General features: G+C 29.4%; 2 protein-coding genes across 2 annotated transcripts; both read right to left on the bottom strand.

The window, feature by feature from the left end:
* Positions 1 to 235: 235 nt before the first annotated feature.
* LOC105851131 (putative serine carboxypeptidase-like 52) lies at positions 236 to 2,209 on the bottom strand. Its single transcript, XM_073369516.1, has 5 exons — positions 1,992 to 2,209; positions 1,478 to 1,510; positions 881 to 994; positions 606 to 651; positions 236 to 468 (listed from the first exon to the last, which is right to left on the bottom strand). Exons 1-5 carry the CDS (start codon positions 2,207 to 2,209, stop codon positions 385 to 387), a joined length of 495 nt encoding a protein of 164 aa, XP_073225617.1. The 3' UTR covers positions 236 to 384.
* A 1,709-nt stretch (positions 2,210 to 3,918) lies between these two features.
* On the bottom strand, positions 3,919 to 10,874 carry LOC101488793 (serine carboxypeptidase-like 12). The gene is given in 15 exon segments (XM_027335393.2): positions 3,919 to 4,151; positions 4,289 to 4,334; positions 4,564 to 4,677; positions 5,161 to 5,194; positions 5,197 to 5,275; positions 5,588 to 5,659; positions 5,749 to 5,886; positions 6,008 to 6,094; positions 6,378 to 6,476; positions 6,932 to 6,969; positions 7,154 to 7,256; positions 7,633 to 7,752; positions 7,833 to 7,909; positions 8,100 to 8,248; positions 10,598 to 10,874. Coding segments are annotated over 15 exon segments (1,419 nt in total). The 5' UTR covers positions 10,777 to 10,874; the 3' UTR covers positions 3,919 to 4,067.
* Between the last annotated feature and the right edge of the window lie 812 nt (positions 10,875 to 11,686).

The raw sequence follows: 11,686 nt of genomic DNA, 5'->3' as shown, positions 1-11,686 counted from the left end.
AATATTTGTCAAATTGAATGCATCCTATATATTGAACAGTTCTATATTTTTTATTTGGTAAAATGTCTATGTATTATTATTTTTATTTGGAGATTAATTCTTCAAAATTATCTAGTCCAATCATTTGAAAAAAAAAAAAAAAATAGTCCAATTATGACTCAAAAAAGTATATTTCATTTAACCTTATAAATTATGATTTGTTTTTCATGAGATTATCTATAAGAAGACCGAAGGATATAGATAAAAATACATAACATTTAGTACAAATGATTGTTTGCATTCCTCCCTTAATACACAATGTTCAAATATAGATAATTTAAAATAAAATTATTAAAAAATTAACATCTTATTTATAGTGAAATTTATGTCATCTCAGCTGTTGAGTTATAAAGGCAAATAAGATATCCATCTAGTGAACATGAGAAAACATTGCTCAGGAGTATACTCAGGAGCTGTATGTCCTGAACCCTGCAATTAATTAAACAAAAATTGATATAATGAATTCGCAAATCCCATCTAACACATTTAAACTTTTCACTAAATTAGGTGTTATTTTTTCTTAAAAGAACAATAAAGAATTTGTAATTAAGTTAGTAAATTTTTACTTTTACAGTTGCAAATGTCATTTGATTCGAGTAAGTCCTTGTATATCTGCATGAACGAAAAATTATTGATTATGAATAGAATACATGATCAAATGAGCAATCTCAACAACTTGGTTTCAAAAGATAAAAAGTTATTTCATCTGAAATGAAATATAAACAAAAAATGTACTTAAAAACTTGTTTGTCATTGAAAATTTAGACATTTTATTCTTCTTATTTTCTTATATTTCATTATAGATGGAGAAATATTTAACATACAGAAATTTCATGCTTACCCTCCCACTTGACCATTTACAAACCATGGTCTCCAATCATCCACAATAGAGTAGTTTAGAGCCCTTATCCATGCTTGAGTCGAAATGAAAGGAACAACTAGATCATGATCCCCACTGCCAACAACACATCAATTTCCATAAAAAATTAGCTAGTCTTAATGGCAACAAAAAAGATATGATTCTAGCTCCTTTCAAGAGAAAATATCGCTTTAAAGGATAAAGCAAGTAACTTCAATTATTATGAAAATGTAATTGTTGATATTACTCGCACGTGTATGATAAATCATGAACACATTATTATATCAAGAATTTATTTTTTTATTAATAGATTTGTGGTTTTTATTCCTTCAGTTCTTAGAGGTGTTTTAGTCATATGAAATTTGATCGAGAAGTAAGCAAGGTTTGATCAAATATTATTTTAGTCAAGATTCAAACTTGGATACTCCAGCTCTATTTGAGTTAAGATCACTTAATTTTCTTAAGCAAATTGCAAACTTTAGAGAAGTTAAATAAATAAATAAAAAACTAAATATATGATAAGTACATTGACTTTAGAAGAAATACACACTACATTAGAAATTAAGGGAAAATCTTCACCTGTAAATCAAAGAACGGTATCCTTTTTTCTTAGGTTTACATGAAATTCAAAGCTACCCAGGATATCTTGCTCAAAATCAGTCATGTAACAACGTTCCCATTTCCCTATGGTTCCCTGTAGGGTTCAATGTGTACATTAATATGATCATGATATTTTGATAAATGTCTCAGTGTAACCGTTGTCTTCTTGTTGAATATAGTCTTGTGCAACAAGTCTTGCATTGTTTTTGACAATTTCTTCTTTTTCATTTAGCTTGTTTCTAAAAACCTATTTGTTTCAAATCATGTTTTTTTTTTGTCTAGGTACTAGATCCCAAATATCATTCCTTTTAAGTTCTGTTAACTCTTCTTGCATTCCAAGGATCCATCCATCATCTGTCAATGCTTCATCAATAGATGTAGGTTCAATTGATGATAGTAGACCAAATAAAATTGTGTCTTTTAGTGATGATCTGGTCTTCAAATGATCATTTGCATTCCAATGATTAGAGTTTCATGATGGAATAACTTGTACTTCAATCCAGGTCTAGCTTCTGACTTATATTGTCTGCTTCTGACTTGGTCATATTCATTCTCTAATGATTTGTCATCTTCTTCTGATTTACTTGTATCCTCTGATTTTATGTGTTCTTCTGGTTTGTCTACATCTGCTTCCTTTGGTTCCAGTAAACCTACACTGTCACTAACTTTCTTTGACTTTTTAAGGTCATAGTTTGTCCTCCAATTTAACATGTATTGACTTTTGCACAATTTGAGTCTCCCTATTAAACACTCTATAAGCTTTAGATCTTTCAGAGTATCCAATGAAGGTGCACTTTAGTGATCTGAAATCAAACTTGTCAAGGTTGTCTTTAGTGTTTAACATATAACAATTACAACCAAATTGTTTCAAATATGAGATGTTATGTTTTTTACCCTTCCATAATTCATATGGTGTTTTATTCAATATTGACCCAATTAAGATTCTATTTTGAATATAGCATGCAGTGTTAATAGCCTCTGCCCAAAAATGTTTTGCAATATCCATCTCATTGAGCATGGTTCTAGAAATTTCTTGAAGGGATATATTCTTTCTTTCTACAACACCATTTATTTGTGGTGTTCTAGGAGAGGAGAAATTGTGAGAAATTCATTCTCATTACAAAAACTTTCAAAGAACTTGTTTTTAAATTCTCCTCCGTGATCACTTCTAATTGTTACAATCTTAAACCATTTTCATTCATTACTTGATTGCAAACTGCAATAAATACTTTGTTGCATTCATATTTATTTATTAAAAAATTTATCCAAGTCCACCTAGTGTAATCATTTACTATCACAAAGCCATACTTCTTTCCATTTAGTGGGGTTGTTTTCATACTCTTGCTTGATTTGAGTTGGAAAGGATTCGATTATTCTCATATCTTCACAAGTTTTTTATTCAATTAAGTCTTCTTTTCATATTTAATTTTTTCAATTTGAGTCCTTGACTTTCCATCAAAGGCATTGACTTTCTTGTTGGAGTGAGATGTGTTTCTTGAATAATGATAGTCAGATGCATAATTGCATGACATAGAATTAGTGGCATTGAACAAATCACCTTACTGAAACTTCAGAGTCAACGCAACATTAAAGGTTGGATATCAAAGGTAACGTTTGGAGTGTGTTGCAACATTTTGATCAATGGATTGTGAACTTTGAATTTATGATTTGGACAATCTCTTTAGAGTTAATTATACTTTGATATGAACTCTTCAGAGGCATGTTGAGTTTGTGCGCATCAGAGACACGCAAGAGCTTAATAGGCATGCTTCAAATTCATTTTTTAGAAACATTCTTCAGAGGCATACTACATATAGCTCTATATTAAATATAGCTCTATATTAAGAATGTATGACCAATGAATGAATAAATACTATGCTTTAATTTTTACCGCTTATGAGTGATAAAGGGATGATTGGTTTAATTAATTATTTATTTTGGAGTAAAAATAACAGAGGAAGATGAAAGGGTTGTAAATTAGATGGGATGAGAAATATGAATGAGAAGAAACTAACAAAGAAATGGAGGGTATGAGAAGCATATTAGAGTGACACATCAAATATTTGCATACGTAGAAGAATTTTGATAATGTGGTGTAATAAGTGTTGAGATGGTAATGATATGGTTGAGATGTTGTTTTAATAGATGTAGATTATATACAATATCGACCATCAATATTAAGTCTAATATTTGTCAAATTGAATGCATCCTATATATTGAACAGTTCTATATTTTTTATTTGGTAAAATGTCTATGTATTATTATTTTTATTTGGAGATTAATTCTTCAAAATTATCTAGTCCAATCATTTGAAAAAAAAAAAAAAAATAGTCCAATTATGACTCAAAAAAGTATATTTCATTTAACCTTATAAATTATGATTTGTTTTTCATGAGATTATCTATAAGAAGACCGAAGGATATAGATAAAAATACATAACATTTAGTACAAATGATTGTTTGCATTCCTCCCTTAATACACAATGTTCAAATATAGATAATTTAAAATAAAATTATTAAAAAATTAACATCTTATTTATAGTGAAATTTATGTCATCTCAGCTGTTGAGTTATAAAGGCAAATAAGATATCCATCTAGTGAACATGAGAAAACATTGCTCAGGAGTATACTCAGGAGCTGTATGTCCTGAACCCTGCAATTAATTAAACAAAAATTGATATAATGAATTCGCAAATCCCATCTAACACATTTAAACTTTTCACTAAATTAGGTGTTATTTTTTCTTAAAAGAACAATAAAGAATTTGTAATTAAGTTAGTAAATTTTTACTTTTACAGTTGCAAATGTCATTTGATTCGAGTAAGTCCTTGTATATCTGCATGAACGAAAAATTATTGATTATGAATAGAATACATGATCAAATGAGCAATCTCAACAACTTGGTTTCAAAAGATAAAAAGTTATTTCATCTGAAATGAAATATAAACAAAAAATGTACTTAAAAACTTGTTTGTCATTGAAAATTTAGACATTTTATTCTTCTTATTTTCTTATATTTCATTATAGATGGAGAAATATTTAACATACAGAAATTTCATGCTTACCCTCCCACTTGACCATTTACAAACCATGGTCTCCAATCATCCACAATAGAGTAGTTTAGAGCCCTTATCCATGCTTGAGTCGAAATGAAAGGAACAACTAGATCATGATCCCCACTGCCAACAACACATCAATTTCCATAAAAAATTAGCTAGTCTTAATGGCAACAAAAAAGATATGATTCTAGCTCCTTTCAAGAGAAAATATCGCTTTAAAGGATAAAGCAAGTAACTTCAATTATTATGAAAATGTAATTGTTGATATTACTCGCACGTGTATGATAAATCATGAACACATTATTATATCAAGAATTTATTTTTTTATTAATAGATTTGTGGTTTTTATTCCTTCAGTTCTTAGAGGTGTTTTAGTCATATGAAATTTGATCGAGAAGTAAGCAAGGTTTGATCAAATATTATTTTAGTCAAGATTCAAACTTGGATACTCCAGCTCTATTTGAGTTAAGATCACTTAATTTTCTTAAGCAAATTGCAAACTTTAGAGAAGTTAAATAAATAAATAAAAAACTAAATATATGATAAGTACATTGACTTTAGAAGAAATACACACTACATTAGAAATTAAGGGAAAATCTTCACCTGTAAATCAAAGAACGGTATCCTTTTTTCTTAGGTTTACATGAAATTCAAAGCTACCCAGGATATCTTGCTCAAAATCAGTCATGTAACAACGTTCCCATTTCCCTATGGTTCCCTGTAGGGTTCAATGTGTACATTAATATGATCATGATATTTTGATGCATTGGACTCAAATATAAAAATATTTGTAATGTAACATGGACTTCAATATTTATTTCTAATTGTGATACATCACTAGATATATATTAAACAATAGTTAGTTAGTTGATATAGTTAGTTAATATTAATTAGTTATTATATAAATCTTGTATCATTTTGATGTAATTGAACAATTCTCTCATTATTCAATATACTTTTCTCTCATTTTATTATTTCTATTTTGAATTGTAATAAAATATAATAATTTTATATGTTTGTTATATCAAACCTCACGAATGTGCAGTGACTTGCGAACATGCTCATCATTAGCCCATTTAGTTGCGAGGTAAAAACCATAAATCTACAACAATAATGAAAATAGAGAACATTAAATTTGAAACATTATGGACAAAATTGGGTGAAACTAGACAAGTTATGAAAAAAAATTACTTGGCAATTTAATTCAGGCACTTTGAGATGAGAACTAAATGATGCCTTCAACTCCTGAGTTAAATATCTCCTCCACAAATGTGAATCATCTATACATAAACGATCCAAAATGTTGAATCTATTAATTCCTGAAATACACTGAAGATAAGAAATAATAGTTTAACAATATATCAAATAAATTGAATTGAGTTGAATAACCAGAGACTTGGAGAGAATTGAAGGGATTGTCATAATACAAATGTGATGGTGTATTACTTGCCTCATGAAAAGATTGAAGATCTCTTGAACACAACTCATTTTTGGAATCTACATCGATGTACTCTCCTTTACAATTTATCTGTAGTGACTGTCAATAGATAATGGTAGACAATTAAGCATAACATCATTCTTTAAAATGTAACTTCACAAGTCCCGCGAGTGTAGTTTGGTTAAGCTAAGAGACGTTGAAAGAGTTTCAAACAGGAAGTCCGCGAATACTAACATTATCTAACTAATTAGTAATATTTACTAATAAGAAAATGTAACTACACAAAAATTGTTGATGTGACTTGGAATCATCATATTAACAAAAAGTAATATAAAATGTATATGATTTTACTAAACAAGAAAAATAATAGTAATATTATTACCGCATAGAGTTCATCAGAAATGAGTCCCATTCCATGAGCATGCGGAATTTGATCATTGTCTTCTCTCCATGTTGTTATGGGGTTTCCCAACAGATATCCCTAAAAATGTTAAGACCTTATTAGATTTCAGAGTGCATACAACAAGAGAAATGATAAAAAAAAGTATTTGGGTTTGTAATGTTACTAGAATAACTAACATAATATATATATATATATATAAAAGACCAAAATACCCCTTCTAGAATAAACTCGAAGAATCAATTGGCAGTGAGAATGAGTGGAGGGCTGTACTTATCCCCAGGTACCGGGTTCAATTCCCACAGAAAACAAAAACTCGCTATTTCCAACGGGAAAAAGGGTTGGGCTGTTACAAAAAAACACATTATTTTGCTTTCATTATCCCATCAATCCCACTTCTCTGCACTTAGTGTGTGTGAGTTTTGCCTCTAAGCTCTTTAGAAAAAGGAAAAAACACGTATTTGAGATTTTAGAAGTCTCTCTCTAGATTATTTTTCATCAGTGTTAGAATCAACAGACATATTTTAGTTGGAAACCTGCAGATTTATCAATGGTTGGAGACCCTTTTCATTTCCTGTTAATCAAAGAAATGGAAAAATACTAGTCAGCTTCAATATTCTAAACTTTTTGGTTTGCTAATTCTCAAGGGAGAATGCAAATAATCTAATTAGAGAAGGACTAATTTAAATGATTAAGAAACTTTTCGGCCTCATCAACATTGCAATTTTAACAAAATTGAGCCATTTAGAAATACTAACCATTTGAAATTTCTTGGACAACGGCTGGCACAATAATGCCAGAGTATGAATCAGCTGCCATGTAGAATTTATTTGAAAGAAATTCAGGGTGATCAATCAACCACTACAAATACAAATAAATGTTGCAGTTTATAAGAAATTGATCAAAAGAAAATATCTTATTTTGAACCACAGTTAGGAATTGATTCTCCTAAAATAAACAATAAACATAGAAAAATAAAAGTGATAGAAAATACGACAAGAATTTAGTTTACGTAAAGTTTTTAGTTTTTACACTGTCACCTCATGAATAGTTGTGATGTGCTGACATTGTAAACTCTATGTGCATGAAAATTAAATTCGATATGACAATAGTAACATGAATAGTAGCATAATGGTAATTGATTCTCATAAAGTAAACAATAAACACAAAAATAAAATAAAAGTGAACAGGAAATATAACAATAATAGTAACATGATAAATAACATGATGAATATACCTTCCTAAGAAATTGATAAGTATGGTGAACTAATTTCCAGTCGCTTCGGTGAGCAGTTACATTTTTTGCATATGAGAAACCAGTTCCAAGTGGCAAATCTACAAAAATAATGTTGGATGCCTAACAAAAAATCATCAACAACATTATTAGCAGTAAATCAACCTGCAATAATTAAATAATGGAAAGAATTATATAAAAACCTTAGTCCACGATTGTGGTCTCAAGACCAAACTAGGTACACTCCCGTCGTACTCCTTGATTTCAAATGCAATTGGGCCTATTAACAATCACACCATTAATATCTGACACGAGTCATTCTCCAACGTTATAATACCAAAGGTTATATTCAATCACTTTTATTTCTTTAAAATATTATTGGTATGAAGATGTCACTGTCAATGTTAGTGTTTGTATCCCGCCTGAACAAGATTTAGAAAGAAGAAATGAAGTTATCATTTGAAAATTACCTATTTCATAGACAATGCCAGATAAAGAAGAGCAACCAGGACCACCGGTTAACCATAGCAAAAGAGGGTCATTTTGAGGATTGTTCTCTGACTTGATAAAATAGTAGAACACTTGCATGTCATCATCTGTTTCTCCTAACCCCACGTACCTATTAAATGTAGCATAACATCACATGGCACGCAACACAATGCCCAAAAGTACTCTCAAAATATATAACCAAGTAGCTAAAATCAAATGGTTAATGAGTTTTAGTTTCAGTTGAATGGATCAAGGGTATTTAATTTTGATCTTTCACTGAAACGACCATTTATCAAATTTTACTAAATTCACAGTTGAGCTGCACATTATTATGTAGATATGCAATCAACTAGAGGACATGATACGCGATGCTGGACAAGAGTCCTTTAATCATGCACATATATATGATAATTTGTGCAGTGAAAAAGAAGAGACATTGTATCCAGGATGCACTAACTTCACACGGTTGTCTACACTGTTGAGACTATTCAACTTGAAGGCGAGAAATGGTTGTCTTCACATATAGGACATGTTTTATGTCCCTTAACACTTTTGAAATGAGTTTGAAGAGTTGAATAAGTGTCCTAGGTGTGGACTATCACACTACAAAATGAAATATGGTGATTCCATTTATGACGAAAACTCAAAAAGGCCTCCTGCAAAGGTGTTATGGTATCTTCCAATAGTTCAAAGGTTCAAACGATTGTTTACTAATATAAATGATGCAAAGAATGTAAGATGGCATGCCGATGAGAGGAAGCGTGATGGACAAATTTGTCATCCAGTTGATTCTTTGCAACGGAAGAAAATTGATGATTTGTACCTGGAGTTCGGAAATGAGCCAAGGAACCTTAGGCTTGGACTTGCTACAGATGGAATGAATCCATATGAAAATTTAAGTAGTAACCATAGTTCATGGCCTATTTTACTAGTTATCTACAACCTACTTCCTTGGATTTGCATGAAGCGTAAATATATTATGTTATCTGTGATGCTTTCAGGTCCAAAACAACATGGAAATGACATAGATGTTTATGCAAGTCCAATGATTGAAGGTGTTGATGTGTTTGATGGGTATTACCGTGAATATTTTAAAATGCGTGCAATGCCATTTTGCACCATCAATGACTTTCTGCATATGAAAACTTGTGTGGCTATAGTGTTAAGGGACATAAAATGTGTCCTATATGTGAAGAAGTTACATGCTACCAACAATTGAAACATGGAAGAAAAACAGTTTACGTTGGGCATCGAAAATTTCACAAGTCTAATCATCCATATCGTAAGTTGAGAAAAACGTTTAATAGACTAAGATAATGAAATTTCCCACAAAGCCTTAACTGGGGAGAAAGTTTATTAACAAGTTAAGGATTTCAACGTTATCTTTGGAAAGAACCAAAAACAGACATCAGAGAAAAATGTTTAGATGTAAGACACTGTCTTGATGTGATGCATGTGGAGAAAAATGTATGTGATAGTGTGATTGAAACACTTCTCAACATTTAGGGGAAAACAAAGGATGACTTAAATTCTCGTCTAGATATGGTTGAGATGGGTCTACAACAACAATTAGCTCCACAATTAGTAGGTAAACGAATATATTTACCTCATGTTTGTCATACATTGTTAAAAGATAAAATATTACAAAAATTATTTTAAAAAAAATTCTTAAATAAACAGACCCAATATATTTATTAAGAAATCGAAGGATTAAGAAAAAAAAAATCATTTCTGAGTATGAGAGTACTAACTAACAAAGAAAAAGATAACAAGTTTTTGTTTAATTAAAATTTAATTATACTCTATGAAGCTGAGAAACATAGTATGAATATAAGTGTGATATGATTCAAATATGTGAATACGTAATTTAAAAAAAATTTAAGATACAATACGATTTAGATATATTAACAAATTTATCATTTAAATTTTTTATACAATTACAATACTTTGTAAACAAAAAGTCATTCTTCATTAATATATAACTATAATAATAAAACTCTCTTGGCTGAAAAATAATAATAATAATAATAATAATAATAATAATAATAATAATAATAATAATAATAATAATAATAATAATAATAATAATAATAATAATAAAACTCTTCATAATATATTTTAATTTTAATCCAAATGTAAGAATATCAATAAAAGCACGCACAAAAAGAAAAATATCAACAAAAACATCATTGAAAGAATTCAAAACTAGTATTCGCTTTATACATTAATCAACAATTCAAAAGTATTTTAAATTGTCTTTTCTACATCATTATCATCATCAATAAAAAACACCTTTCTAAGTTTGGTTCATCAAGATAAAGTTTTATCGAGTCAAGAAATATAAGCAGAGAAATTTTCTAAAAAGGAATTCTAATAGTAATTTAGTAAATAAAGCTAAACCAAATAAAATTCCATTTCATGTCCTAAAAACAGAAAAAGTGAATTTGAAATTGAAATTAGAAGTGTTAAGATTGCTGACCCTGTTTCGAGTTCAAAAGGAAGAGGACCTTCAAAACCAGGAAGCATTTCAACCTTTGATCGAGAAGCTTCGATTTGAGATAATATCTGCAAAAGAAAAAGCACAAGAGCAAATAGAATCTTAAAACAATGGTTATGAGAATGAAGAATCATTTTTGTGTTCATCTTTAGAAGCTTCATTTAGTTTCTACTATTTATGTTCTTCTTGAAAAGAATGTCGGTGCTACGATATTATTGTTAAACATTTAAATATATAAATTTTCTATTCAAAATTGTTTATTTAACTTTAAAAATTAAATTAAATTTTTTTAAAAATGTCTTAAAAGATATTTATTAGCGTGAGGTGTTTTTAACGTTCTTGAATTTAGTGGTTCTGTGAGACACTGAGGGCGTGTGGCTATTATTCGCTAGACAATTAATTAGTTAGACAAAATGGTTGAATATGGTAGGGTGGTTGAAAATCTCCAATGGTTAAGGTATCATTAACTGGAGTGAAAAAGATGAAACTCTGATTTTTAGATTTTTTTTGTTTTTAATGTAAGGTTTTAAAATTTTGTCAATGAAGATGTTAATTATTTTAACAGATTGTTATTGAAAATAAGATTGGTTGATTGAAATATAAGCTCCCTAAATTTTATTTTCCCCTAAATCCTGTTTTCACTCATTCCCTCACGCGTGAACTCTGCAGCCTTCTGCGGCGGCAATGAGTTTGTCCAACACAATATTTTTTACTTCCACGACGACAAGTTTTCGTTGAGAGGTGTCAATTTCTTTCACCATCAAGAACTGTTTCCTTCTGTGAGCAAGTGTTTGTTGTTTTCTCTAGTAATTATCTAATAATTATTGTTTCTTACTTAGCAATTTAATCTTGTTTTACTGTTAATTGTTCTTATTATTAATCTTTAATTGAATTTTATTTTAGTAATATTTAAAATAATTTCAATGTAACTTTTAACGAGAAGATTAGATTGTGTTGTGAGGTGTGATTAAACGAGAGTATTAAATTATTTTATGTTGTAATATTAAACTCTTATTAATTACGGAAGTGATGGAATTTTTTTAGAAGTTGTGCTGCTTAAAAAATGATGAA

Source organism: Cicer arietinum, chromosome 6 (genome assembly GCF_000331145.2).
Source record: "Cicer arietinum cultivar CDC Frontier isolate Library 1 chromosome 6, Cicar.CDCFrontier_v2.0, whole genome shotgun sequence".
Taxonomy (NCBI): Eukaryota; Viridiplantae; Streptophyta; class Magnoliopsida; order Fabales; family Fabaceae; genus Cicer; species Cicer arietinum.
The sequence above is the reverse complement of the archived record's forward strand: the minus strand, read 5'-3'. Positions and strand labels throughout refer to the sequence as shown.

Coding starts and splice junctions, on each gene's coding strand:
- LOC105851131 (XM_073369516.1), bottom strand. CDS start 2,209: ATGTTAAATTGGAGGACAAACTATGACCTTAAAAAGTCAAAGAAAGTT. Junction 1,511..1,991: donor GAAGCTAGACCTGGATTGAA/GTACAAGTTATT, acceptor TTCATGTAAACC/TAAGAAAAAAGGATACCGTT. Junction 995..1,477: donor TACCGTTCTTTGATTTACAG/GTGAAGATTTTC, acceptor TGTTGTTGGCAG/TGGGGATCATGATCTAGTTG.